Below are 25,709 nucleotides of genomic sequence, written 5' to 3' on the forward strand. Positions count from 1 at the left end.
GTTGTTTGTTATTTGTCGCTATAAATAGTAAAAAAACTTCCAGAACTTGTCTCGAATAAACTAGAAATTCTTGTTTTCGTATCGGTAGCGCCATCTCTCGTCTATAAAACCACATAAACTAATAGAACAAGTTTTGTTTGTTTTAAATTTCGCTGTTTTACTTTAGAACTTAATTTTAACGTTTATTTAATATTATCCATCATAGTCTGCATCTCATCGGGAGTCTTATTCAAAATATTCTCGGGCGTTTCGTACAAATTGCTTGGATTCATCACAGCCTGATGCAATTGTTTATAAATCGCTATTAACACATCAAAAGCACGTTTCTGCACCGATTTCTTATGCTGTGATGACGCGAGTAAGTTAATTTGAGGCAATAACAACGTCTCTGGTTTGATTATAAGCGTATCTAACTTGTGCAAAAAGTTTCTAAGATTACTTGGCTCCATACCTGGAATGGACGATAAAGGACCATGGGATGTATCCTGCAGGATGGTATAAATAGGACCAAGGTTTAAATTCGCGACAAGTGAACTAGCTTGTTCAGATGTTAACGTATCGATTTGCGCTTCGGATTGCGCTTGAAGGCGCTCCAGGCGGTTATCCATGTACTGATACATGGAGAGGCAGGTGTACATGGCGTACATGCAATTGAGCATGTACACAGCCATGTCAATCGGTGGTAAGCGTGATGCTTGCTCGTTGACGGCCCGCAGGAGTGGATCCATTACAATTGCAGCGATCTAAAAAATTAATAATAAAAGAGTTTTGAATTTGTAACGGAATAATTTCCTCTTTTTGACTTACTTTAATCATATCTGATTCTCTTCCCTCACTCATACTTGCTGTTGATAAAATATCGCGCATCAACGCAAGTAGATTATTAATTGAAGTCGTAGGTGACAAATTTCTCGGTGGTGCTTCAACCCTTACCAACATACTTCCAACTTGAGTTTTTAAGCAATTTAGAAATGCCGCTTCAGCTTTAATTTCGGTTTGTGGCAGTAATTCAGCAAGACTTCCATTTTTAACCACTTTTACCATTGTTTTCTTGTAGTACCTCAATAAGTTTGTGACTGCATACAATGTATGTGGCTCAGTGGGCACCGTCAATATCTTCTCCATGCGATTTTTCAACGGTAGACATGCTCCCTCAAAAATTGACGAGAATGCAGTTTCTAAGTGTTGTTCACATTCTTCTAATTTCGTGCATTTGCTTAAGAGCAAGTTCATTTTTTGCTTTTCTACTGGAATGGCTTTATTCAACCAGGCGAGCATGTCAGTGACGTAAATTTGTGGGTCGTGAGCTCGCATTTCGATGGGTGCGGGATTTCCGGAAGGACCGCCGCGGGTCAACGCGTTAATAAATTCACTTTCCACTACACCGCGACGAAACATTGCGTATTCCTCAATGACATATCTTAAATATAATAAATTGATAATTTGATCTTTCTGTGAACAAATATTTTACTTACTTGAAAAGTAGTCCTCTTGTTTGTAAGATTTCCATTGCTTTAGTCAATGTTTCAGTAAAATCTGGACTCTCAACATTCCTGCAGTTGTATTGTGCCCATCTGTACAATCTCTCAATGGCTCTTTCCTAAATTTTTCATGTTTAATGTAAAAATTAAAATAATAATAGATTGAAGTTAAAATTTATACCTGATGCATTGTCATCTGTTCCATTAGATTGCTTGCCAACACCTGATGCCCTGACTGCATCAAAATTTTACAATTCATGTGAATAGCATGCACTTTCTCAAGTGCAGTAAAAATATCACCCATAACAGGTGACGGATTCTTTGGATTTGAACCATATAATGCAGTTAGATCATCTTCATTCAATTGGAATGTGTCAATAAAAGCTTTAGCAATTTCTATTTTCATATCAGTTGATTTGCTAAAGGCAAATATAATTAATAAGACTATTAACTAACCCTTAGATTTAATTACGTTTCATTCTGAAGAGCTGTAGTTTGATCCAATAAATGTCTAGTCTGTAGTTTTGCAGCATGTAATCTTGTAGTCATATCCTGAAGGTCTGAACTCATTTCAGCAATGTCATTATACACAGCATCAAAACTTTCTTTCACTTCTTTGAATGCCAGCAGAAAGTTTTCATTGATTACTAAGCTACGTTTCTCGATCTGACTGCGTAAACATCGTCTGTTTTGCAAGGTGTTTTCAGTGTAGAATGTGGAGAGTTGTTTTAAAGCTTCAATCGTATCCTAAAATCATATAAATATAAGCTGGGATAAGATGAATTAAATTATTATTTTCTCTTACCGGATCATTCTCCAATCGTGTTTCTAATATTTTGTTAAGTCTCCTGGACAGAATATGATCTGTTTCAGAAGATTCAGGCATTGTTATCAACGATATTAATTAAAAGGACAGTGGATACAAAATCGAGTATCAGCTGAACCTGTTGTCATACGTCGACGTTTAGTAATGAACGTAATATGGGTTGCCTATATACCTACCTAGAGCCACCTATGCACAAATAAAAGTTGATATTTAATGTACAAATCTCAGCTTCTCGTAAAGAAATTTGAAGCAAATTTCGTAATTACTATAAAATGAAAATATTTATTCAATAAATATCCACTTTTGGTTCATTATTAACAAAATTTTGGCATATAAAAATATTGTAAAAAGATCCGCTAATGCCCTTAAATGCTAAATCAATCAACAAACGATATCATACGCCAATAATGAAACATTTTAACAAAACAACAAATTCTAACACATTATTACCGTGTTCCAGTCCAATAGATTCTATCTTAATTCAAATATCAAAAACTTTATATTTTCAACTGTCCAAAATCCAGTTCATTTTCAAGTAAGAACGCTTTCGCAATTTCTAACGAACCCTTTGAATATTCATGACGTTTCAAATACCAGTTAATTACCTCTAACTCAACAATCTTTGTCTCAGCACACTCCTTTGAAAGTTTAGCTAAACCAAACTCGATGCAATTTTTCACCTCTGCGAGCGTGCTATCGTACTCTTCCGGAGGAATTCGAGGAACTTGCGGCGGTACGGTCAATGGAATAAGTTTGGCATAAGGAATGTCCATCGCAACTGGACAAAATAAATATAATGCCGCCATTTTAATGCGGCGATATTCCGCGAGACTCAATGTAGAGTTCTTTTTTCGCGGAAGAATCTCCATGTAATGCATAATCGTATCAAGGTGCTTATGACCATCCAAAAGTTTATGTTTTGCAAAGAACAATCCGTGTAATTGTTTAAACTGCATGCTGTTTTTCTTCTCATTATCAATACTTCCGAAAAGTATGCCGCAAGTGGTGGTGTAATAGTCCAGTTTGGCATACGCCAACCATTTGGCCAATTTCCTGTGGAGCTCAATCGGTTTCACCGGCAATTGTATATCGTAAATGAGAAAATACAAATCTATTTTGTCCACTACAGCATCCTTCTGTCCCACGTTGCAGTACAGAAATAGTTTTGACAGATCTTCCATTACCTCGACGCGGAAGTCAGCGTTTAATTCTTTTAAAAAATCAATGCCTTCTGGTGTATTCAAAACGTGGCTCATTTGAGCTGGCGATAAGTCCATACAATAAGTTAGTGATTCATCACTCTTTTTTCTTTCTTCTTCTTTCGTCTTTCGTTCTTCTTCAATTTTGCTTAAATAATTCATATAAAATTTCTTATTTCGCTTTCGGGTGAATTCAGTTATCAAAAAATCCGCTTCTTGTGACAGCTTTTTATCAACATTTTGCCGAGATTCGAGTTTGTCGCGCAGTTGTTTCAATTGTTGAAAAAATGGCTCCTCACGTAAGACAATGGCATTCAATGGAGTTACGTCTTCGGCTTTCAGTGAATTCTCCACAAACTCGGCAGTTATCACTTGGGGATTATCAGTGTGCTTTATTATTTCATTAACTCTCCATAACAAAAACGTTGGTCTACGGGTATCTTTCTTTACAAAATTATTAATTTCTTGTTTCATGCATTTGATATCGATTGTGGCTCCTACAAGCACCACTTGCCGTTTCTTAATGCTCCACTTGATAGAGTAGTGCTCCTCCAGTTCTTTCATCCGTGGATGCCCCCTTATATACTCTATTATACTGGGTTTAAAACAAATTGAATCTTTACCGGGCAATTCCGTCTCAGCCGATATTGAGTTGATTAAACTATGAGCAGCTAATAATATATCAAAGACCGATCCGAATAAGCTGATTTGTCTTTTCTCCGCGCACCATGTGACCGCTACTTTAAAGTTTTTAGATAGTTGCACTAGTATGTCATAATTGGCTTTCACATTTTTCCAGTTTTTACTTGATAGACTTAATTTCTTTTCAGTCATTAATGGATTAGAAATAAATTGTTTTACTACTTTCGAAACCTCAATCAAGTCAGTGGGATAACCGCACAATGTAATTAAGTTAGTAATTCCTACTGATTCAAAGGTGAATTTCATGTCCAAATGATCGCAAAGTGACTTTAGGAACTCATTACCTTTAGCCGTACGAAGCATTTCAGTTGCGACTCTGCACATGTGAAAGCTCGTCTCGAGTTTTTGGTGTTGTACTTCGTTTTCGTCATGTTCTACTAGATCCTGGACTTCTTCCACTGCCTCTTCTTCTTCTACTTCTTTCTGTGTTTCTTCTCCTTTTTCAGCTTCATCCTCTACTTCTACTGCCTCCTCCTCTTGCTCTACTTCTTCTACTGCTTCTTCGTCTACTATTTCGACTTCTACATTTCCGCTTTCTGTTGATAGATCATGGACTTCTTCTGTCTCTTCTTCAACTCGCTGCTCGGGTGGTGCTGGTGTTGGTTTAACTGTCAATTTATCAGACTTTGGCTTTAGCTTTAGATTTCTAGACATCTTGTACACGTCTATGTACTTATGAATGTAGTTACTGACACGACTAAGTTGCCGGTTGTAATAATTGCAACTGTCTTCAAAATGTCCCTGTTTACCACATCCGGAACACCATCGGTTACTGCGAGATTTCAGCATTTTAGGACCAAGCGTAGATCCGATAATTTCGCCGGGTTCCGTCTGAAAATTTGAATTTTTGAATAAACATAAAGAAACGGCACATTAAATCTAATACAACTTACAGTTAAATGATACCTTCTCCACAAGTCAGGGCACATTTCATGAGTATGTCCTCTGATACCGCAAATGTTGCACTTTCGGTGAGCAAACCGCCTGCAATATCCACAGTTGTTAGTGAAAAAATTACACTTACGACCGCAACTCGTGCATATTTTATGTGGACATCTCGGCTCTTGATGACCGACTTCTCCGCATAACCAGCAGCGTATGATTTGGCGCAAACAATCAATTGTTAAATGACCAAACTCTCTACACCTTTTACAACGAATACCACGCTGCGACAATTTGACATGAATACGATCACGCTCCATAATTTTCCAATTTCGCTGTTCACCTGTTATAAAGGTAATATTTTATAAAACCAAAATCAAATGATTGTTTAAATATAGTCTGGTTCTACATACTTGACATAGAAGCTAAGGCTCCTTCTAAATCAAACCCAGGCGTGCACCAACTTTGGTGTACCGCTAGATCCTCTTCATTTGATGTTTCCAAATTATCATCTATTGAAACAACTATGTCTTCGCTTTGCGTGTCATCATAATTGATCGATTGTTCAGGATCGTGTTGAACATCCCACGAATTTTGTGTATCATTCTGAACATTGGACAACTCCAAATTGGTTTCCAAACTTTCCAATTCCTCCCGATCAAAAGGCATTTCTTCATCGGTACTATCAGCTTCCTGCTCCTGTTCATGATCATCTTTTTCATTATCTTCCTCGCTAGATGATATATTAATTAATTCCGGAGGTATATCGATGATTTCAACACTGGAGTCACAATTTTCTTCGTCTTCGTCTTCTGTTGGCGGAGATTCTTCATCTACAACTTCTACATTAACTGTTACTTCATCTTCTTTATCATTAACGTTACTCGATGGCTCTAAAGCAGGAGTCGATTCTTCTACATTAGATTCGCTTCTAGATTTTCGTTTTCTTCGTTTAACTGGCAATTGATTTGTGGTAGTGTCGTCTGTTTCTTTTTCATTTACAACTTCCGATGTGCCAGTATCTGATTTGCTAGTCGTTCTCTTTTTGCTCCTCTTGTCATTTTCATGAATGTCATCTATTTCGCTATCAGACTTAGTACTAACTCTCTTTTTACTTCCTCTTTGTGGGGTGTTTGTTGAAGGCTTTTCTATTTCAGTATCAGACTTACTCTTTTGTCTTTTCCGTTTCTTTTTTGATCCCAATTTAGGATCAACTTCATCGTTAACTTCAGTATTTTCTGTTTGAGCAGTATCTGCTTTCTCTTTACCATTCGCATTCTTTCGTTTCCGTTTCTTGCGTTTTTTCTCTTTCGGTGTTTCCGGTTCTACAACTTCATCCTGTTTAGTTTGTTCTTCAACAAAATCTTTGATAAAGTCAAATTTATTCGCTGCTTTAACAATTTTTTTATTTTTAGTTTTGGCAACAGGAGTGCTTTGGGCCGGAGTCTCCAAAACATCAAAATGTGACAAACTAGGCAAACGTTTTCGCTTAGGAACCACAGGTCGTACATTCACACCTTCATCTTCCAGTTCACTCTCAGAACTAGACTCAGAATCTGAAGTGTTCTTAGCACTTAATTGTTTCGAAGGTTCTGCTTCATCAGGTCCTTCTGGAGATGCAATATTTGATGTTAAAGCCGACGTATTTAAAGCTTTCCGTTTTGGCGTAATGTATTCACTGAACGAATCCAAATCAACCTCGGAAAACAACTGTTTAGCAGGACTTTCAAACTCAATCTCATGGAACACAGGTTGTTTTATTGACGAAATATCACTGGTACTGCAACTACTTTCACTCTCACATGCGTCTGCCAAAACTCGTGGATTAAGGATGTTTTTCTCTACGCAAAGGTCTTTTCCATGCAAACCAAAGTTAAAATTCTGTTGAGAGACATCCAAAGTCGTATCCAAGAAATCATTGGATGACTCAGGAGTGTTCAATAGCTCTTTTTGTCTACTTTGCCTTAATCGTAATGATTTTGGAGTAATCGGTGCATTCATATCATGTTTATCAGTTGACAAAGCCGACGCAGACGAAGCAAGCGAGTTAGTTTCCGGATCCGACGGCGGTTTCATCATCTCAGCGTCGGTTTTTGAAGGACCAGCCACAATTTCTGGCTCAATATCGAGAACGATCGGTTCCGCAACAGGAGTTTCAACAAATTGCACTGAACCATCGTCCCCTTCTGTGACTATACTCGGTGTCGGTGTTGGTATTTCTATTTTAGGTGGTTTATCTTCCTCATCTGAACTGACCACTACTGTCTCAATTTTCTCTTCCACAGCAACAATTTCATCATCTTCCGACTCAGATAACTCAATTATTTCATTCACAATCAATGGTTTTTCTGCTGGTTTGGTTGCAGTCTTATCTTTAATAGATGCATTAAATTTCTCAATTGCTTCCTGTTCCTTCAACAATTTTTTTCTCTCCCTTTTTCTTGCCAAATACCGTTGTCTTTTTTGTATTTTTAAAACTCTAGATCTGTCTTCCTGATTTAAATGTCTAAACACCTCAGCATCATGGATAGCTTGCTGCACAGTCATTTCATGAGACTTTTTTAATTGTTTGTTAATTTTTCGTCTTTGATTTCTGGCTGCATTATTGACTTGAACTGAATTCATTGGTGGAATATTTGGAGGCATAAATACAATATTATTAACTGGTTGCTGATAGAACTGAGGCATTTTGAATTGAATTGGTTGATGGATGTGAACTGCTGGCATTTCATTGGGAGGATTTTGAGAAACCATTTGATTCTGGGTTAATGGAATTATATCTGTATTCAAAACCTGTGTTACAATTTCCTTTTCTTTCGGATGTGTTGCTGGAGGATTCCGGCCAAAATATCTCGGACGAGCGTAAACATTTTGATTGTTTTTTGGTGATTCTGAAGACATTTCTGCTGGTGGCAGTGATGGTTGTGTATCAACAGAATAATGAATTTGACTGTACAGAAGTGATTCTAGTTCCGCTAACTGTTCACTATCTACAATTTCATCCTAAATTGAAGAAAAATATTTATAATCTCTGAATTAAAATTTTACTCAGCGCAAATTCAAATAAAATATGTCGATCATAACCTATACTTACCATTATTCCTAAAGTAAGTTTTTGATGCTTTTCCCGTAAAGTTTATCATTTAATAGGAAAAACAATAGCCTCACGTGCACTATATTCAGTCACTGTCACTGTTAATTAATAATTACTTTTAAAGAAATAATGAATTTCATATTGGATTGACTTACATGAGCTACACGTGATAAATGAAATAGTTAACCTTGAAATTCGCATGCCGTGTTTGACGCGTGCGCGTAAAGATATGTCAAGTTATTCTTTCAAAAGTTTAAGAAGTATAATAGGTAACAATTAATCACGTTTTATAGACAAATGTACGCACAAATTTGAATGTAATATACCAAAGTAATATATTTGTAAAATGAAATAAGTGAATACACGTTAATTCTCAATCAATAAAATATCAATATTAATAGTTCAGTCAATAGTCTAAATTGGATATTAATATTGCAACACAAATCGTAGCCAATGAACACAATCTTTTCTTTTACACTTACTAAGAATTCGTATGAGTAAATTCTTATAAATATTCTATCCACTAGAATAAAAAACACGTCAAAAAGCAATACACAAAAATAATCTATACGCTATCATTTCATCAAAAAACGTCACCTACATGTTAAACTAATCATAAATATCTTACTTTCATATAATTATAAAGGTCCCCGCATATATAGATCCAGATATGCTTCCGTAAAAGCACTAATTTTACTTATTTATATTTATAATGAGAATCATGCATGCACTCTTCGCTTCATGAGTAATCAATGCAAATTTACCAATACGTCAGCCTCGGTCCCATCACTAGTGTATCGCCGCTTACGAGGTTTAATATTCCCGATTGAGTTTCTGATAATGGCGTCCATCGATGAGCTAAGCAGAGAGGTAAAGTCGTATTTCTTCTTCGACGTGTCCTCCACGTCGTCGAGAATATTTTTCGAAATATTCTGTGTGATATTTTCATCAATCTTGTTCGATACCTGCTCCTTAAGAGTCAACGCATTCGAGTCCTGCTTCATAATAAAGCGCAACTTGTTTGGTATGTCAACGTCCATACTGGCCTTACGCTTGCGCTCCAATTCAGAAATGTATGTGTTCGGAGTCTGAACTTGCGCGACACGCGGACGAATTACCGTCTTGTGCGTTTGAGCCGGTGGATTATTTTGATTAATCTCTGCGGGCAATGGAAAGATGGCTTTGACAATATCTTCGCGTGAACTCACAACTTCAGCTTTGAGTGTGGCCAATTTCTTATCCCATTCAGCGACGTGTTTCTGTAGTGCTGCAATTGCTGCGGCCTGTTCATTGGCTCTAGTCTCCTGTTGTTGCATTTTGGTCACATTATCACGTATAATCGCAGATTGTACCTTGATTCGATTCTTTTGTCTCTCTATACGCTTATACATTTTTTGTACATCTTTGCTCAGTTTCATATTATGTGCACACTGGCGTTTGTTAATTTTAACAAGTTTTTTGTTCTCATCTTGTAACGCAGATTGAATATAGAATACTTTCGGTGCTTTGGTAGCTGTCGCAGGCGTTGTATACGATGAGGCTACAATATTATCGTAAAATGAATAAAACAAAACAAATGGATTAAAATTTAAGTAGTTATCTTACTTGTTGGTGTTACTGGTCCTTTAATAACTGGCAAAATTTTCTCATCGAAGTATTCCATTGCCATGCTACTGATATCTCGCAATTCTTGTAATATTTCATTGGCTCTTGGTGGAGAGGTGGGTTTTTCAACAACGTTTAACACACGTTCTAATTCATCCAATACCTGCAATGTATGAAGTTTCACTTATAGCATTTATAACAGTTGCGAAAAGTGTACTTACTTTGCCTGGTATGAAGCAACACATCTCATTCTGAATGTATTTCGAATAAGTCATATTCAGCATGCTTATCCTGGTATCCACTGCGGAGAGTATATCGCAATGTCTGAATAAGGGATGCGCACGCCGTTCGGACTCACGACGAGGCAGCAGTGACTTGACGCGTTTGTAAATGGCCGCATGGCGGCGTTCAATCTGCAGGAATCCTCGTGATAGGAGATTACTTCCGACATCATTGAATTTGGTGCAAACCTAAATAAATTCAATAATAACAAAACTACCATAATTTCTATACATATAATCATTTCAGGAACAACAAAAGGATATCAATTTGACAGAATATATTAATAATAGTTAAATAGAAATATCAGTACATAAACTATTATTAATCACTTAATTTTCAGGAACGAGTAAATTGATATTCGCGTTTGTAATATTTGAATTAATATGTTCTTGCTCTCCTCCGCGAATTGAAAGTTCTGATTTAGGTACAACTATCTTCTCTTTCATCATCCCTGTGCGCTCCCATTTACCACTGCCGCATTTCTTGCAGCTTTGAGTTGGAATCACGTTTAGACTAACTGTGCGGTTACCGCATTCTCCGCATTTGAAAAATCTCTTCACTGCATCAAATACTTTCAATGGATGGCGTTCTTCTTTACATCGATCTGCCGCTGAGAAACTGGTGTATTTGCACTGCAAACACCTAACTGCTTTGCATTCCACTTTATAGGTACCAATCATTTTCTCCTCCATTTTTTCTTTCATCTCCAGTTTATTAAAATATTTCTCAGCTTCGTCATTGTCGTGTTGTTCTAATAGATCAGTGTGTTTTGAAGTGGCTGCCATCATTTGTTTAAATCGTTGGGAAAAGTGATCACTTTCTTGGATTTTCCTGCGTTTGGGATCTTGTTTCTCCAAAACTTCCATTACTCTTTTCCTTCCGCTTTTCGATGCGGTTTGATTTGGGTTTTCTTTTTGGATAGGTCCGTTGCGTTGCACCCATTTGAGAGCGTTCAGATTGGCACGATTGATATTTTTCTTTGTTATTGGACTGGATAAATCAATTAACTTGTTTCCAATTCCGGATAATACTGGAACTTGTGCAGATGTGCCTAAATTTGACACAAGCAATGCCTTTGATTTTGTAGGTAACACAGATTTTTGAGTGGTTGGTGGTTTTGCCGGAATGGAAACTTTTTCGATAGGTTTTTCAACAGCTTCGGGCGATTTTAAATCGGTTTTCTGCGAAACCTTTTTAGAATCTTTATCAATCTCATCATCAGACAAACCAAAATCAATATCACTTAAATTACCATCATTTACAACATCATCTTGAGTGGGAACTGAAGTTGTAGAAGGCACAGAAGCATTCTTTGCTTTTAACTTAGCAATAACACTTAATGCTGTACTTTTTGATTCTTTTAGTGTGACTTCTGAAGAAGTAGCCAAACTTTCTTTATTGGTAACAACATCAACGGACACCCCGTCATTTTTCTGACCTCCACCGCCACCTCCTAATTTTTTTAATAACTCTAAATCCTTTTGTCTTCTACTCGCAGAAACTTCCACGTGTTGAACCATTGCCGCTCGTTTCTTAGCTGCTGCGTTCATTGCAGCTGCTGAATTATCTACCTTTGCATTAGTATTTGTTTTTTGAGTCCTTCCTGACAACAAATTCATTCTTCCTTCATCTCGAGCCTGCAGCTTTCTGCTTCGTGTTGCGGGTACCGCTGAAAATGACTTCCCAGCGTAGAAAACTTCATTTTTACCCAAAACTTTGTTGCGAAGTGCGTTTAAACCGCGTCCGGAAAATGATGATTGAAGTTCGGATCGTTTACTACACTTTTGATACTCTTGTTTGACGTGATAAACGCAATATTCGCATCGGTTCAGGTTGACAAAGGCTGTGCAAGGTGTGCCATCCTTTTTTGTACTTCGACAAGTCCCGAAATCTTTTGACTGGCCGATTATCATTACTTTTTGCACATTATCCACACTCAAAACTGCCTAAGCATAAAAATAATCAATGAATTAGTAGCAATTCAACAGGTTGTAATGCAAACACGTCCTTTAAGTACGTATACCGTTGCCATAGCAACGTATTATGTTATATATACTTACTTCATCTTTAGACCCCTGCTTCTTTTCAAACACAGATGGATTAAGTACACCCACAACAGTGCCAATTGAACACTTCCATAAATCTTTGTAAGCACTGCCAAACAAAAACAATGAAAATGTTTTTAATTCACCATGCATATCACTGAGTGTCCAAATGGAGAATGGATTGCCTTTCTGAGAAGTCCTTCCAGTTTTGTGCACAATCACTCCAGATACCACCCAGTCAGCATTTGCTGGTATTGATTCAACAAACAATCTCATCCTGTTTAAATTAATTGCTTGCCTTCCTTGCATTCTGTCTTGAAGTATTGCTATTGGTACTAAAGGATTAATTATTCTTATTCCGAAAATTGGATCTGTATATCCATCAGCAGTTGGTGGTTTTTGTACTTGTGGGACCTGCAGTTGTTTGCCATCTAATGGCGAGTGTTTTTTCTGTTGACTCCAGTTAAAAGAGGTTGATGACAAAGAAGATGAACATGAAGATGTGCTTGATGGCGATGTATTGGGTGCTGTAGCTAAATTATATTTCACGGCCTTTCCGAATGAATTGTACTTTGCTAGTTGAAAATCACGATTGTCTTCATCGTCTGAACTGTCTGTGAGTCCGGTGTGCACCAAACTTTCATCTTCTTTATCTAACTTTTTCGGTATTAAAAAATTTGGATCATCTTTTAACACTGCTTTTGGTTTTGCGGTTGTTTCTTCAACAGCGGTTAACAAATTGTTGAAGAAATCGTCGTCCATGGTATCATTTAAAGTGCCCGACACGCAAAACACGAGCGAAATAAAACTTATTACTTTTTTTTTGAGCGCCAAAACGACCGACAGGAAACTGTCAAAAACCTTCTGAAGGTTAAGCTATCAAACGCAGCCATTTTTAAAGAGCTAATTTAACATCCTGCGATTTTCTCTCTTTAATGTTTCTTATAAAGTTAATGACACCGCGTAATCAGGACATTTAACAAATGGAATCTCTTTTAATTATATACAGACACATCAAATTTCAGTTATGAAACACGATAGATAGGATTCGTAACGCTAACATTCCGATAATTCCAACATACCTCTCTATTTCGGGCGATCTCATCGTAGGATAAAAATGAAAATATCTTTTCCAGGGCGATGTCCGGAAGAAATATAATGTACGGACCGATGCTCATCCTGCCAGCACGTGGTCGTTGCACGTTTTGTGAAAAATGTTATCGCCAAGACAGAATGTGCAGGATTTCAGGTGCGGACCGAGATTGCAGTCCTGCTGCTGGTTGAGAAGTGACAAATACATCTGACAAACATAACAAAACAAAGAATCAGCTGATGGCACGATTCATAGATGGCGCTAGCTGTACGGCCAGCAGGAATATTTCTTGGGCTAAGATGTGAGCTGTCACTTGTTTAAATTTGTCAATTAAAACTTTCTCAGCTTTATTTAAATTTTGTATTGATTTGAAATTGATCAAAATAGCTTTTATTTCAATCGTAAACTTTGTCCCTCCTGATAATTCGTATCCTGCAGCTGAAATCAAACGAGATAGTTGCATTTATATTTTCTGTATTTAATTTAACATTTATATACACATTAATGTTCTCATTTTCATTTCTCTTCTATATAATATATATTTATATATACTATAATATATCCTGAACGCCAAGATCCACTCGGTTCAGGTTTCATAATATATATTTATATTTCTCAGTTTTGTCTCATCTCATAATAATTTTTAAAACGCGAAAACTTCATTGTGTTGTCTTTGTTTGGTTTCCTAGAATACAGCAGATTGCGGCTATAATACAAAGAAACGCGTCTCAGTGCGAACGCCGCATGAGACCCAGATTCGACACGAACAATTTTATTCGTTCCAAGCCTGAGTACGAACATTTTACTCTGCAAAATGCGACTACATACTCCCCGAGCCCGTGGAAATATGACATAGACACCTTTTACACTTGCAACATAACAATTTCTCGAACAAATTACACAAAACAACGCAGTGTTCCATATATGTAATTTGTTCGGCCGTTTATTAAAATTTACGAAAACTTAATTATGCGCGTTCGCAGTGAGACGACGCTCGGTCTGCGTGTTTGTCTCGTCATCATATTTTTCGTACTATTCGTTTTTCGCATTGTACATTTGCATTGTTATAATAATATATGTATATGTATAATAATAGAATCTCTTGTTATGTACAATTTGTGTGTTTTTTAGTATTTGTTTCGTATGATGATAGTTGTTTCTCATATAATTCGTATTCTTCAAATGGCAGTCGGCAAATGTCGCAAGTTTAGAAAACACCGTCCTGCCCCCCGATAATTTACACTCGCAAAATGGTCGCTGGATCACACGCGTTTATTGTATTTTTGATGTCGTGTTGATCGAAACCCTGGAGATAATTTATGTTTTGTTTCGCGCCTATGCTTAAAATCTTACATAATGCATCAATGAGAAAATTCGATTAAGATCATTCAAAGAATCGAAATGACGTCCGTCTCGTGTGTATGTGCGTGGTGTTGTGAATCTTGTGGTCAGTTTGAAAACAGAATGATATCCGTGTGGCGCAACGATGCAACAAACAATTAACAGCAACGTGATTCGAATGACAAACACAAACATCTGATTCACATAAATTGGTATTTTGATTTGGCAATTTCAATTTTTGTTGCGAAAATAAGGCACCACCGATGTAGAGAATTGATATACAATACAAATATGTGATTCGAGTATAACGTAGCTGTAAGCTGGTGCTGGTATGTGGTGAAGTGAGTGTATTTTGTTACATCTTAAGGTCGGTCTCATCGTTTGTTATTCTATGGCGACACATTCGTTAAGGTTTATTATTCTTCTCCGCGCGTCCACAGACTTTGAGAGTTTATTACTATATTTATAATAATAATAAATTGGCAGTAATTGATTATGACTGCGACCGTGTGCCGCGGGTGCTGGTCTTTTCAGTTCGCATAAGAAAACAAGTCGACAAAGTTCATCTCTGCTTGTTTCGCGCAATGTGTTTAGAACATTTAGAACACATCCAATGTGACACGCTCGCGACATGCGAAGCGCGTGTGGTATTTTGTTTGTGTGATCGTATTCTACAAGCATATGTACACACAAGTCTCTAGTGTGAACTGTATTTGGTTGTCGGGCCGGCCTGCGTCCGAGCGCGCAGTCCGCAGTTTAATTACAAATGTATTACGAGTAATTTATGTACGACGAGAGTGTAAATATGACATTTAAGAGCTAAATAGGGTGTGTGTGTGTTTGTGTGTTGCTTCATCATTTTCTTCTTCATATTTTATTTTGAACGTACGCAGTCTTATTTTAAATATATTAATAATAAAAACGTAAAAAATAATAATTAAAGTGAGAAATCACAATGCGCTTAAATAAATTAAGTGATTTGTTGCTTAGCATTTTACTTTGGTTATCTTCGGATGCGACTGGGTTGGCGGCGCGGACGAGTCGCGCGCCTTCGTTAGATTGCATCCTTGGCGAAGATTTAAAGTCGTTTTACATCTTAAAATTCGTAATAGAGATACCGCGTTCAACATATATGCATACGATGGCTGTATTTAAGTATAGAAGTTGGAGATGAACCGAGAGGCGTTCACAACCGATGGGTGAGCATTCAATAATATTGTTCAAGCCGGAGATTGCGATGCGGATGAGAGAACCGAACAAAACGCACGAGAGTGAATTGGTTCTTTTCGTAAGGTATTTATGTTGGACGATAGATTCATTTAAAGTATTTAGTAGATTTGGTACGAATAGAACATGCATATACACTAAATTGAAGCATTCATTTGTTTTATTATCGAAAATATACAACGCCGTCGCTGCTTTGTCACTTCCACTCTCTCTCTCTCTCAGTGTCAGTTAACTCTAAATCGTCATCGAATTCGAATGCGAATGAGAATCTAAATGTCGTGAAGTTGAAATGTATTACGCTTCGTGTTGTTATTCTACGCTAGTATGGAACGCGGAGCGCGCGTCGATTCAGTTCTGCGTCACGTGGTGCTTGCCGCCGCACACTCCGCACTTGACGCCGCACCAATGGCACAACTTGAGCGGCGGATAGAACCACAGGCAGGGCACGAAGAGCGATAAAAAAGTCAGGCATATCCACCGCTTGCCGCAGTTATAGTCCGAACAGTCGCACGGATGCTGCGCGAAGTCGCCCTCGGCGTCCGAGGCGCAATGATAGCTGACGCACTGGGCGCAGCTGATGCAGGTGATCTTCTCGATGCCCGCCTTGCAACCATCGGGCGCCTCATCGCAGGCGCCGCGTCGATTCTGGTCCTCGAAGTACAGCTCCTGGCAGTACCGGCAGCGATACTTGATGCGCGTGCTGCCGCCGGCGCCCGCGCCAAGCCCACCAACGCCACCCTTTTCTTTGCCACTCTTGAAATGCGACGCGGGCGGTTGTGCCGTGCTCACCATCTCCACTGACTTTTTCAGACTGGACGCTGAGTCGCGTCGACCCGGGCTAGGCTTCTGCTGTTCGTCCGGCATGATCGGGTACATATACTCGTGCACGGACGTCAGCTGCACGTACGAATAATTATCACCTGCAGTCACATAAAAAAACAGCATTTAACACCTTGAAACGCGTTCATTTGCATTGAATTTACTTTTCTCGCCGCCGTTTTCATGTTCGCTCCCCGCAGTGCCCTTGGTTGGCGTATCGTAAACAAGCTGTCTCAACTCTGGCCTGTCCTTTGTACTGGTTATGTATTGCCGTTGTTGCTGATGAAGAGTTTCGGATCCTTTGCTGCTCGAATCGCTCGAACTCCGCGAGGGTTCTTGTGGTAGATTTAATGTCTGGAAACAAATTAAATTCAGTTTCAATATGTAACGCGCGCACGCGCATTAAATAAATTATTATGCTTACCATGAAAACGTCATCGTCTCCAACATCTTTAAGCATTTCATTTTGGTAGGCGGATTGTGGGCAAACGTCCGAATAACCTACAAGCAGAGAAACCCGAATGAGTACAACATGCGCGACATTTGTTCCTTTCTCGTCGGTTCATTTGTGCGGAGGTAGAATTTTACATCGAAACGTAGCAGTCGGCCGAATAAAATACTCACCATGGAGAAAATCCGTATTGTTTAAGAAAGCAGTGAAAAAATTACAAATAGAGCATATAAGAATAATTAATAACACCTAATACTAATCAATGAATGAACGATGCCATTCGGAGTTGAGAGCGTTGAAAGCGAGCGGGAGAGTGGGCGCTATATTGATTGATGAGTGAATCACTGAATGGGAAGACAAGTGTTTTGAGTTAGCTCAGGCCGTGGAGATGCGTAAGAAATGAAGGGCATCGCGCTCGAAATAGTTACCGACTTCTATTAATATCACATTCTCATCTAATTCGATATTTCGAGTTAAAAAAAAAAACGCACACGCATTCAGTCACTTGACTAAATTATTCAAAACATAAAACACGCATGAATGAGGATGCTTTCGTGGTGGATGGTGGTAAAATTAAGGACTTCAACTTACCGTCCAGCAGTTCCTCCACAGCGCTGCGTACGCCTTTGTCGAAGGCGCGCGCGTCGGCGGCGGTCTGAAAGGTGAGGCCAAACTTCTTGTCCTCGGTCTTCCAGTGGTGAAAGGTGGGCATCACCTTGTTGTAGACAAAGTCCTTCTTGATCGTGCACGCCAGCACCTGGCATTCGTCGCTGATCCGCATTCCGTGGATGAGATAGTCGTGCTTTTGCTTCGAGGACTCGGGGCCCTGCGTCAACGACGAGACGCGCGGTCGTTTTCGCACCGAAACGTTGCTCAGGCCGCCGCCGCCGAGCGGTACCCAACCGCCGGAGCTGTCATCCCGCGACATCACCTGCGCACGTACACGCACGAGGTAATTGCCACTGCAAAAGAAGAAAAAACTCATAAATAATCATAGAAATACTAATAGTAATCATAAAAAATTACATTACATATAATTAACTATAATAATAGTAAACATAAACAAGTTTTTTCTTGTTTTAAAAATTAAGTTGAAATTTACATTGTTATTTGTTATATTATGTTATGCATTGACATAGTTTAGAAAAAGCAACATTTCGCTATATTCGCAATCAGCAGGTTGTGGATGTACGTGTACAGCCGACGCATTATTGACGTCATCGCGCGGCGCACACCCCCCGGTGCCATCCTTTTCCCACCCCCGACCGAGGTCAGCAGTGGTCGCACGCGCGCGCGTGCCGTTCATACATTTCGCGTCCCGTTTCATGAAAGCGCGTCGTTCGTTCCAGTTTTCCCCCACCTCGATCCACGCTGCCGCCGCCACCACCACAGTTTTCCCTGTTCCTGGTGCACGTGAGCCAGGATTTGTAGGTAACTGGGTGGAAGTTCAACGGCCGATCCGACACCGAACTTGCAGCGCGCTCGCCCGCGCGCTCCGAGTTTATCAATCGGTTATGGATTCAAGTTGATAATGGTGATGCTACTGCTGCGTTTTACTGAATCGCACGCAATCCCACAATGAAATGAACACGCGGATTATATAAATATCAATTTGAACAAAGCGAGCTTTTACAATTTAAATTTTCATTTCGTAGAATTCAAAGAATAAGAAGGAAAAAATCTCATGAGAATGTAGGTAATAATAATTGTATATTTCATGTGAATGGTAATCGTGTAAGTTTTTTTTTGTATTCACCCATTCAAGTAAATTGTAATTGTTGTTAAAAAATAAGAAATAACCACTAAGTCTGTGTGTAAACAGATAATTATCTCTCATTCAAGTAAATTTCATGTGTTTTACGTCGACAAGAGCACTTAAAATGCAAATATGATTTGCTATTAAATAAATATTAACCTTCATGTGCAACTTATTTTGTGTTGACAGTGCCGCCCGTCATGGCGGTGGTCTTTAATGAATGAACATCACGCGACGTGCGCTAAAATGTCAGTTTGCAAACTCGACGTGAATTCATTCATTACTCACGCGCATTTTTACACAATATGTAAGCGCAAATAAATCTATTGTCATTACGTGCGTATATGGAGAATACCATATTTAGAGCTTTGGTTTAATTGCGCGACTTTTGATTCATCCGGTAATCAGAAACGCAGCACAATTATTCAGTTCGCAATTTTGTATTGTGAAGCGTTCACACGGCATACGGCGTACTAAAAGTTTGTGTTATGTGCATTCACCATAATAGAAATAATAAATACAAGAATAATCCGTTCTAAGAACGCACGATGATTGGTACTTCCAATGAGGAAGCGCATATTGCCTGTGCATGACGAAACTACCACGCAGCATTCAATTGGATTGTGTACAAAAAGAGCGGAAATAAAAATATTCCCTCATCCGGTTGTATTTAGCCGTCATAAATGAATCCGACTCGTAAGAGCACAACCCTCACGTCGCGATAATACTGAATCAACATGTATAAAATAGAAAATTCCGAAAAAAACGTATAATTCAAACATTAAACAGGATATTGTCGGAGGAAAGCAACATTTTTGTGACATTTTTTATATGCTTTCCACGATAAAAATTAAAAATCAAGTCCGGTTGTGTTTATACAACTCCGAAATTAACCGCAAAAATTTCCAGGATATGAATCTGAATCATCTCTTCCTGCTAAATTAAATATTTTGATTTCTAAAACATGTTGCAGCGCCAGTGTGCAATTTAAAAACATTATCACACATAAATAAACTTATTTTTAGACCTTTCCAATAATCGCAATTAGCGAATTAGCAAAATTACGATAAAAACGAACGCATGGGAGTGGCACTTTCATAATTTTATAAGCAAATACGGCAGAGCGAAAAAAAAAACACAACAACAACGCACAATTTACACTATCAGCTAGTTAATTAATTAAAATGCCAGTCCTCACGCACATAGCAATTAATCGTCCCCTTTGGTCCGATGGGCAATTAACGCCAATTAACGCGAATTAAGACGAGCACAATCGTCATTTCGTGTGTGTCACATCATCGCGCGGATGAACTTGATCAATATATCCACACTCAAGATGTGCCAGGGAAAAAAGACGTCATTCAATTTAAGCAGGTCCTCTCGTCGTCGCCGCTCGACAAAGCTCATTATTGCATCCAAGTATCTTATCCGCGGCGCTTTGTCGAATTTATAACAAAGTGGAACACAAACACTCTGCCGCTAGTGCAGGCAGAGGCCAATTTGCCGAATTTAGCGCCTAGGCGCGCGCGGCGCGTTCCAGGCGAGGGCATCCAGGATGAAGGATCCGGGGGTCCGTGCCACCACCGGGAGGCACGGGACGAATATATCCCAGGCGTTCATTGACGTCATAAGGTGGGATCTAAATGCGGGCATGAACGAAACTCGCGAGCCCGTCCGGGGGTAGAGGCAGGCCGAAACGACAGGCATGACCTATATGCAGGCATGAATGGCCGATAAGGGCGACAACCCTAGCGTAATTGGGTCGCCTCGGTGGGCTAAAAATAGAAGCGCTGTTTCGCACAGAGCGTTTGCAGAATTTCCACCCGCCAGAGGATTCCACACATTTCAACTCAAACGAAATCGTCTTCGAATCACATTTTCAACAAAATATCTATTTTTGCCATCAATAAACAACAAAATTTTAGAGAAATTTGTTTCTAAAAATATTGCAACCCCACAACTAGTTGATGAAAGTGAATATAAGTAATGTCGATTGTTTGCATCGCTAGCGACGTTAAAATAATGAGAAAATTTTCGCGAGTTTGATGAAATTGTTTAAACAAAGTCTCGCATACATTGTACCCGCACATGCATTGATGAAAATATAGGCTAGGAGGAAAAGCGGCGAAACATCAATAAACACGACTTCGGCATAATCATCAAGTAGGCCACGTGTAAAGCACCAGTCGTTTAGTCGGTCGGTCGGTCGGTCGGCGGCGTGCGGCGGGTCGGCGCGATGACGTCAGCGGTGACGACGGCGGCAAGCGGGCGCGCCGGTTGGCGCTCGCCGAGGCAGCGCGTTCGAATTTCCCAATGGTGGGCCGCGCGCGGCAACGTGCGGCGGCGGCGGCGGCGCGTCGCCGTGGTGGGGCGGAGGTAAACAGAACCCCAAGCTGCATTCCGTGACCCAGTTCCGCGACATGAATGGGGCGACTGCAAAAGGGTAACAACCCGGGGAAAACAGCTGAAATTGGGTCAGCGGCACGCGCGCCGCGCACCAACACACCCACACACGCCGCACGCAAACCACCCGCCACCGGCGTGCACGTACACGCGGCCACGCGTCCTGCGGATATATTATTACGCCAGGCCAGGAGGATGGTGTGCGGCTATTTTTAGCGGCGGCGGGCGGCCTCTGCTGCTGGTGCTCTGTTGGTGTGCAGCACAGCACCATGAAACTGGAATCGCGCCGCGAGAGAGATTCGTGAACGAACTTGCCGCTCCCGGGGCCGGGCGCGACACGATTCCCCAGCCGTTCGATGAATGAAAACATTTTCACTACATGTGCGCGCCATCGCCACCCGAATCGGCCTCAGCGCGCCATCAATCTAATCATATTACATTCATACATTACTAGTGCACATTTTTATCAACCAAAAAGAATAATCCTCACTGAAATTTACGACATGAATGAGAGGAGATTAAAAGATTTCATCTGGAAATGACGGAAATGACTCTTACGAATCACAACTAGTTTTCTTCTAGGCAACTAGACACTTCTAGGTAGCTAGAAAAGGTGTTTCATTCACCGCACGATTCCAATTTATTTACATGAGCGCGCGAGTGCGATTCAATTTGATGTTTCCAACTATTTCGCGTGTGCGCAATCAAATCGTCACGATCAATGATCAAAAGTGTATGAATAAAATAATTGCCTCGATCGCTTTGACGAATTTCGTCGAGTGCACGCTCAAGTTTTATTCGAGGGGGGGTGGGGGAAGTGGGAGCCGCGAATATATGAATGAATGAGCGCACCAACCATACCAAACTTGATTCATTAAAATAATTTTTCCAATAAAAATCAAACCAGCGAAAAAATCGCGCAATTTATTGAATATCAAAACATTAGGAATGTTTGCGCGTGTTATCAGCGTGTAAATAGTGTCAATTTCCTGTGCGACATGCAGGAATGTGATCGACAATCAACTGATTCCCAAACATTGATAACTAGATGCTGATGAGGTAATCATTACCTTGCAATTTTGATAAGCGACTAAAAAAGGTGCTCGATTTTTCCAGGTGACGATCTTGAATATGAGCGCTGAACGCAGATAAATGCGTGTGTAGTGCGCGATAAAGGTGCGAACATGAACGATTGCGATTGATGTTGATGAATGAAGTCGGCGATAAGCGTTTCCGGTAGCCATTGATGGCGTTGGTCTCTGCGCGCACGACTGATATCGAACTTTAGTCATTAAAACATTAAATCTACACACACACACACACACACAAATAAAAATATTAAAAACATCACAAGTTATTGCAGTGTATGGATATTTTGTATGTCCAGCAAATGACTGGAACGATTATGAATGAAACGCGATACGATTTGAAACAAAGAGCAATAAGCGTTGAATGGAGGCTGGAACGAGTTGCAAACTGCATCAGTGCACAGCGACAACATGTACAGCGAGAGTGAAAGATTTAAGAAAAAGAAAGAGAGGTAATAATCTCACAACACCGAGAAAAGCAAAATCTCTGATGATAAAAGAACAACTTTTGATCGCAACACGACGCGAATACGAGGATAGCAGATGGGTGGGCTGTTGTTGAGCGCCTTTGATGCGTGCTAAAAAAATACTCATCGTAGCATCTTTTTGCCTACTATTTCGGTGGAGTAAACCGCCGTTTTGTCAGCTTCCTCGTGTGACTAATAAGTGTTATGTCAGGCGATTCGTCGCCGGCGTGCGGGTGAATCTCTCGTCTGGCTGGTTTCCACACACCGCGAGAGCAAGAGCAGAGCCAGCCAGCCAGCCAGCAGCAGCAACGCGGACCGAAATTTTACTACCACCGCCGCGAAGAGAGGACGGCCATATTACTAATATATCGGACGGAAATGCACTTCCTGTGCGCGCCGTATTCACATATAATGACACGTTTCTGCGTGTAATGCACTCGATATTTTCAAGTGTGCTGGTGCGTACGCGTACTGCGTTGGTAGTTCGAGCGCATTGTTGCAAAATGATCTACCACAATGTATTGTATTGTATAATACAATAAATGTACACTAATCAAATTAAATTTATTTCAAATCATCAAAAACTGTGATTTTAATGATTTTATTTGTTTGATTATCAAGCAAACAAAACAATATTTGATAAATTCAATTGGAAACATGTTCAAATGGGTTTTTTTTAACAACTAGGGCTTAAAATTGTAACCTTGCACATTTAAAATTCCCCATAAAAGTTGTCAACTTAGATAAAAACAAAGCAAAAACCTGTAAAAATTACAAAAAATTTGTGGCTCTCGATGTAATTATTTAACAAACGTGCTCAAAAGTGTAATTTTCCATACTAAAACTTGAAATTACAGCAATACGCATCCAAATTTTTCGATAAATGTTTGCAATTCACGTAAAAACCCAAGCAAAATGTCCAAAAATAGCAAAAACTTTGCAAATTTTATTATAACTAGCTAACAAATGTACTCAAAAGTACTTTTTCACTCTTGTGCTTAAAATTATAAGCATTCACATGTTCCCGCAAAAATACGTAAAAATGGGGAAAAATCTTAAACTTTTGGTCAAAAATATCAAACTCATAATTACCCCAAAAATTACAAAAATAATAACAAAATCTCTACAATAAATAATAATTGAAGCCTATATGAAACTTTTACACTCCCATTGTTGATACCTCGCTGCCTACGAGATGTGCACACGACCATGCGGCGAATATAGGTCAACCTTGTTTTTCAAAGCGCGGACCCAGAGCAACGCTACGCGATATGATTGCGAGCACCCAGGCCGTTTTGAATGCAATCGCGAAAATTTGCATCCCGAAAATATCGACTGCCTCCATCTACCCATAGGTATAGCTCATCGATAAAGCACTTGACTGTTGCACACACCTGGTAACATGTGCGTTCTTCATCGCTTACTTGCGCCTTCATGAATGAAGCGCGGAGGTGCAATCGATATTGCGTTCCTTGCATTCACGAAACAAAATGTATATTCTTATCGAAATCGAGCGCGCATTATCATTCACATTCATTCAATTATAATCGAATGCGGTGCGCACAAACACACACATACCAATCTAGAGTTTCATTCATTAAAACAATCAACTTTGATGTGTCACTCATTACTTGTGCAATTGAGACATTATGACGAGGATTAAATTATGCTGGAATGCGTTTGAAATAATATTTAACAATTGATAAGATTGAATGTTTGAAAAAAAAAGTATTGTATCACCTTGTATTGGGTAACAAGTATATTCATGAATGAGCGCCATTGATTAGAATAGTGTGAAAATGAATGATCGCATTTCCACCACCGGTGATTATGCTGCGGACACACTGTATGTCTGAAAAGCATGAATGCGACCAGCAGCGACTAGGAAAGTTGTCATTGAAAATAGAGCTTTAAACTTACACACACCAACGCACAACTCGCACATGCAAAGGCATTCAAAGAAAGCTGGTGTTTTTCTAGGCTCAGGACAGTGTCAAGGTGTCAAAGCCCTAATGCGAAAGAAAACACTAGCTTTGTGTGAAAAATAAAGCAGTTGAATGTTTACAGCACTTGTTTTCAATTGTTTTTTTAAGGGTGTAGACATGGTAACTGATTAAGTTATGATTATTGTTTTGTGGTTGTTGAGTTTAATTGAGCTGTTTTATGCTGGTTTGTACGAATTAGACGTGAATGCCATCTCGGGCTGGTGTAAGTTGAGTGTCTGTGGTGTCGCTTGTGGGCTTGGGCGCGCAGAGAGAACATAGGAAAAGTCTACTCACTCTTCAGAAGTATCGGTCATGGTTTGTCTTTAAGTAGAATCTACAGACGGTCCCGCTTCTGGTTAACACCACCATTTTTCAGCAACAACATCAAACCAACTAGACCGCGATGATAATTTTCATTGAACTGAAGCGCGACACTAAAAACTACGGTTATGTTCGGTCAGCGAATCGGTCGGCTCGTCGGCGCTCGTTCACTGGCGAAACGTCGGTCGGGCCAGTTCTCGGCGCTCGTCGTCGTCGCGCTGCGTGCTCGCTCTGGCGCACGGCGCGCAATGCCGATGAGGCGAGAGATGGATCCGCAGTTCTCCACACACGCCGCGTTCAGCGCCGCTCCGCTCCTCGTTCGTCTACCTCCGGCGCCAACACGGTTCACAATCAGCCTGTGGAGTGCGCGTTTTGCTGAACGAACGCGGCGGACGCTGTTGCCGAATCGTTATTCATTCTTAAAATGCCCCTCCATCGCCGAGATGCGTTCGGCGCAGGCGCGTCCTTTGCATTAACCGATTCCCACTGAATCGGCAAGCGAAACGCGCTAAACGGGCCGCGATAACTGCGATAAGGATAACCATGTATATGCTGGTTTTCAATTTATGATAGAGTACCAAAGTTATAGACCATTCATGAATTATTATCTTCTTGGTTTTAATAACTTGTATCAAATATTTA

General features: G+C 39.7%; 5 protein-coding genes across 6 annotated transcripts; all 5 read right to left on the minus strand.

The window, feature by feature from the left end:
* Positions 1-155: 155 nt before the first annotated feature.
* On the minus strand, positions 156-2,438 carry Cog6 (conserved oligomeric Golgi complex subunit 6). Its single transcript, XM_065306367.1, has 6 exons — positions 2,287-2,438; positions 1,954-2,228; positions 1,663-1,900; positions 1,476-1,600; positions 808-1,420; positions 156-743 (listed from the first exon to the last, which is right to left on the minus strand). The coding sequence occupies exons 1-6, from the start codon at positions 2,365-2,367 to the stop codon at positions 183-185; spliced, it is 1,893 nt and encodes a 630-aa protein (XP_065162439.1). The 5' UTR covers positions 2,368-2,438; the 3' UTR covers positions 156-182.
* Positions 2,439-2,569: 131 nt separating this feature from the next.
* LOC135793744 (uncharacterized) lies at positions 2,570-8,383 on the minus strand. Of its 2 annotated transcripts, XM_065304814.1 has the most exons (5): positions 8,340-8,383; positions 8,185-8,282; positions 5,504-8,093; positions 5,102-5,433; positions 2,570-5,039 (listed from the first exon to the last, which is right to left on the minus strand). In XM_065304814.1, the coding sequence occupies exons 2-5, from the start codon at positions 8,185-8,187 to the stop codon at positions 2,805-2,807; spliced, it is 5,160 nt and encodes a 1,719-aa protein (XP_065160886.1). In that variant the 5' UTR covers positions 8,188-8,282; positions 8,340-8,383; the 3' UTR covers positions 2,570-2,804. The 2 variants fall into 2 exon arrangements, with proteins under 2 accessions (XP_065160886.1, XP_065160885.1); XM_065304813.1 differs by having other exon boundaries at positions 8,185-8,375.
* A 111-nt stretch (positions 8,384-8,494) lies between these two features.
* On the minus strand, positions 8,495-13,421 carry LOC135793898 (F-box only protein 28-like). Its single transcript, XM_065305015.1, has 4 exons — positions 13,199-13,421; positions 10,011-10,259; positions 9,790-9,952; positions 8,495-9,724 (listed from the first exon to the last, which is right to left on the minus strand). The coding sequence occupies exons 1-4, from the start codon at positions 13,292-13,294 to the stop codon at positions 8,934-8,936; spliced, it is 1,299 nt and encodes a 432-aa protein (XP_065161087.1). The 5' UTR covers positions 13,295-13,421; the 3' UTR covers positions 8,495-8,933.
* On the minus strand, positions 10,334-13,188 carry Mcm10 (minichromosome maintenance 10 homolog). The gene is made up of 2 exons (XM_065305014.1): positions 12,132-13,188; positions 10,334-12,017 (listed from the first exon to the last, which is right to left on the minus strand). Exons 1-2 carry the CDS (start codon positions 12,876-12,878, stop codon positions 10,401-10,403), a joined length of 2,364 nt encoding a protein of 787 aa, XP_065161086.1. The 5' UTR covers positions 12,879-13,188; the 3' UTR covers positions 10,334-10,400.
* Positions 13,422-13,666: 245 nt separating the features above from the next.
* On the minus strand, positions 13,667-25,438 carry Spred (Sprouty-related protein with EVH-1 domain). The gene is made up of 5 exons (XM_065305129.1): positions 25,041-25,438; positions 17,639-18,009; positions 17,021-17,097; positions 16,761-16,950; positions 13,667-16,697 (listed from the first exon to the last, which is right to left on the minus strand). Exons 1-5 carry the CDS (start codon positions 25,058-25,060, stop codon positions 16,126-16,128), a joined length of 1,230 nt encoding a protein of 409 aa, XP_065161201.1. The 5' UTR covers positions 25,061-25,438; the 3' UTR covers positions 13,667-16,125.
* Positions 25,439-25,709: the final 271 nt, after the last annotated feature.

The sequence above is a fragment of the Atheta coriaria genome, unplaced genomic scaffold (genome assembly GCF_025399875.1).
Source record: "Atheta coriaria isolate IRGN ID8LTWV9N9 unplaced genomic scaffold, Caltech_Dcor_3.1 hic_scaffold_6_pilon, whole genome shotgun sequence".
Taxonomy (NCBI): Eukaryota; Metazoa; Arthropoda; class Insecta; order Coleoptera; family Staphylinidae; genus Dalotia; species Dalotia coriaria.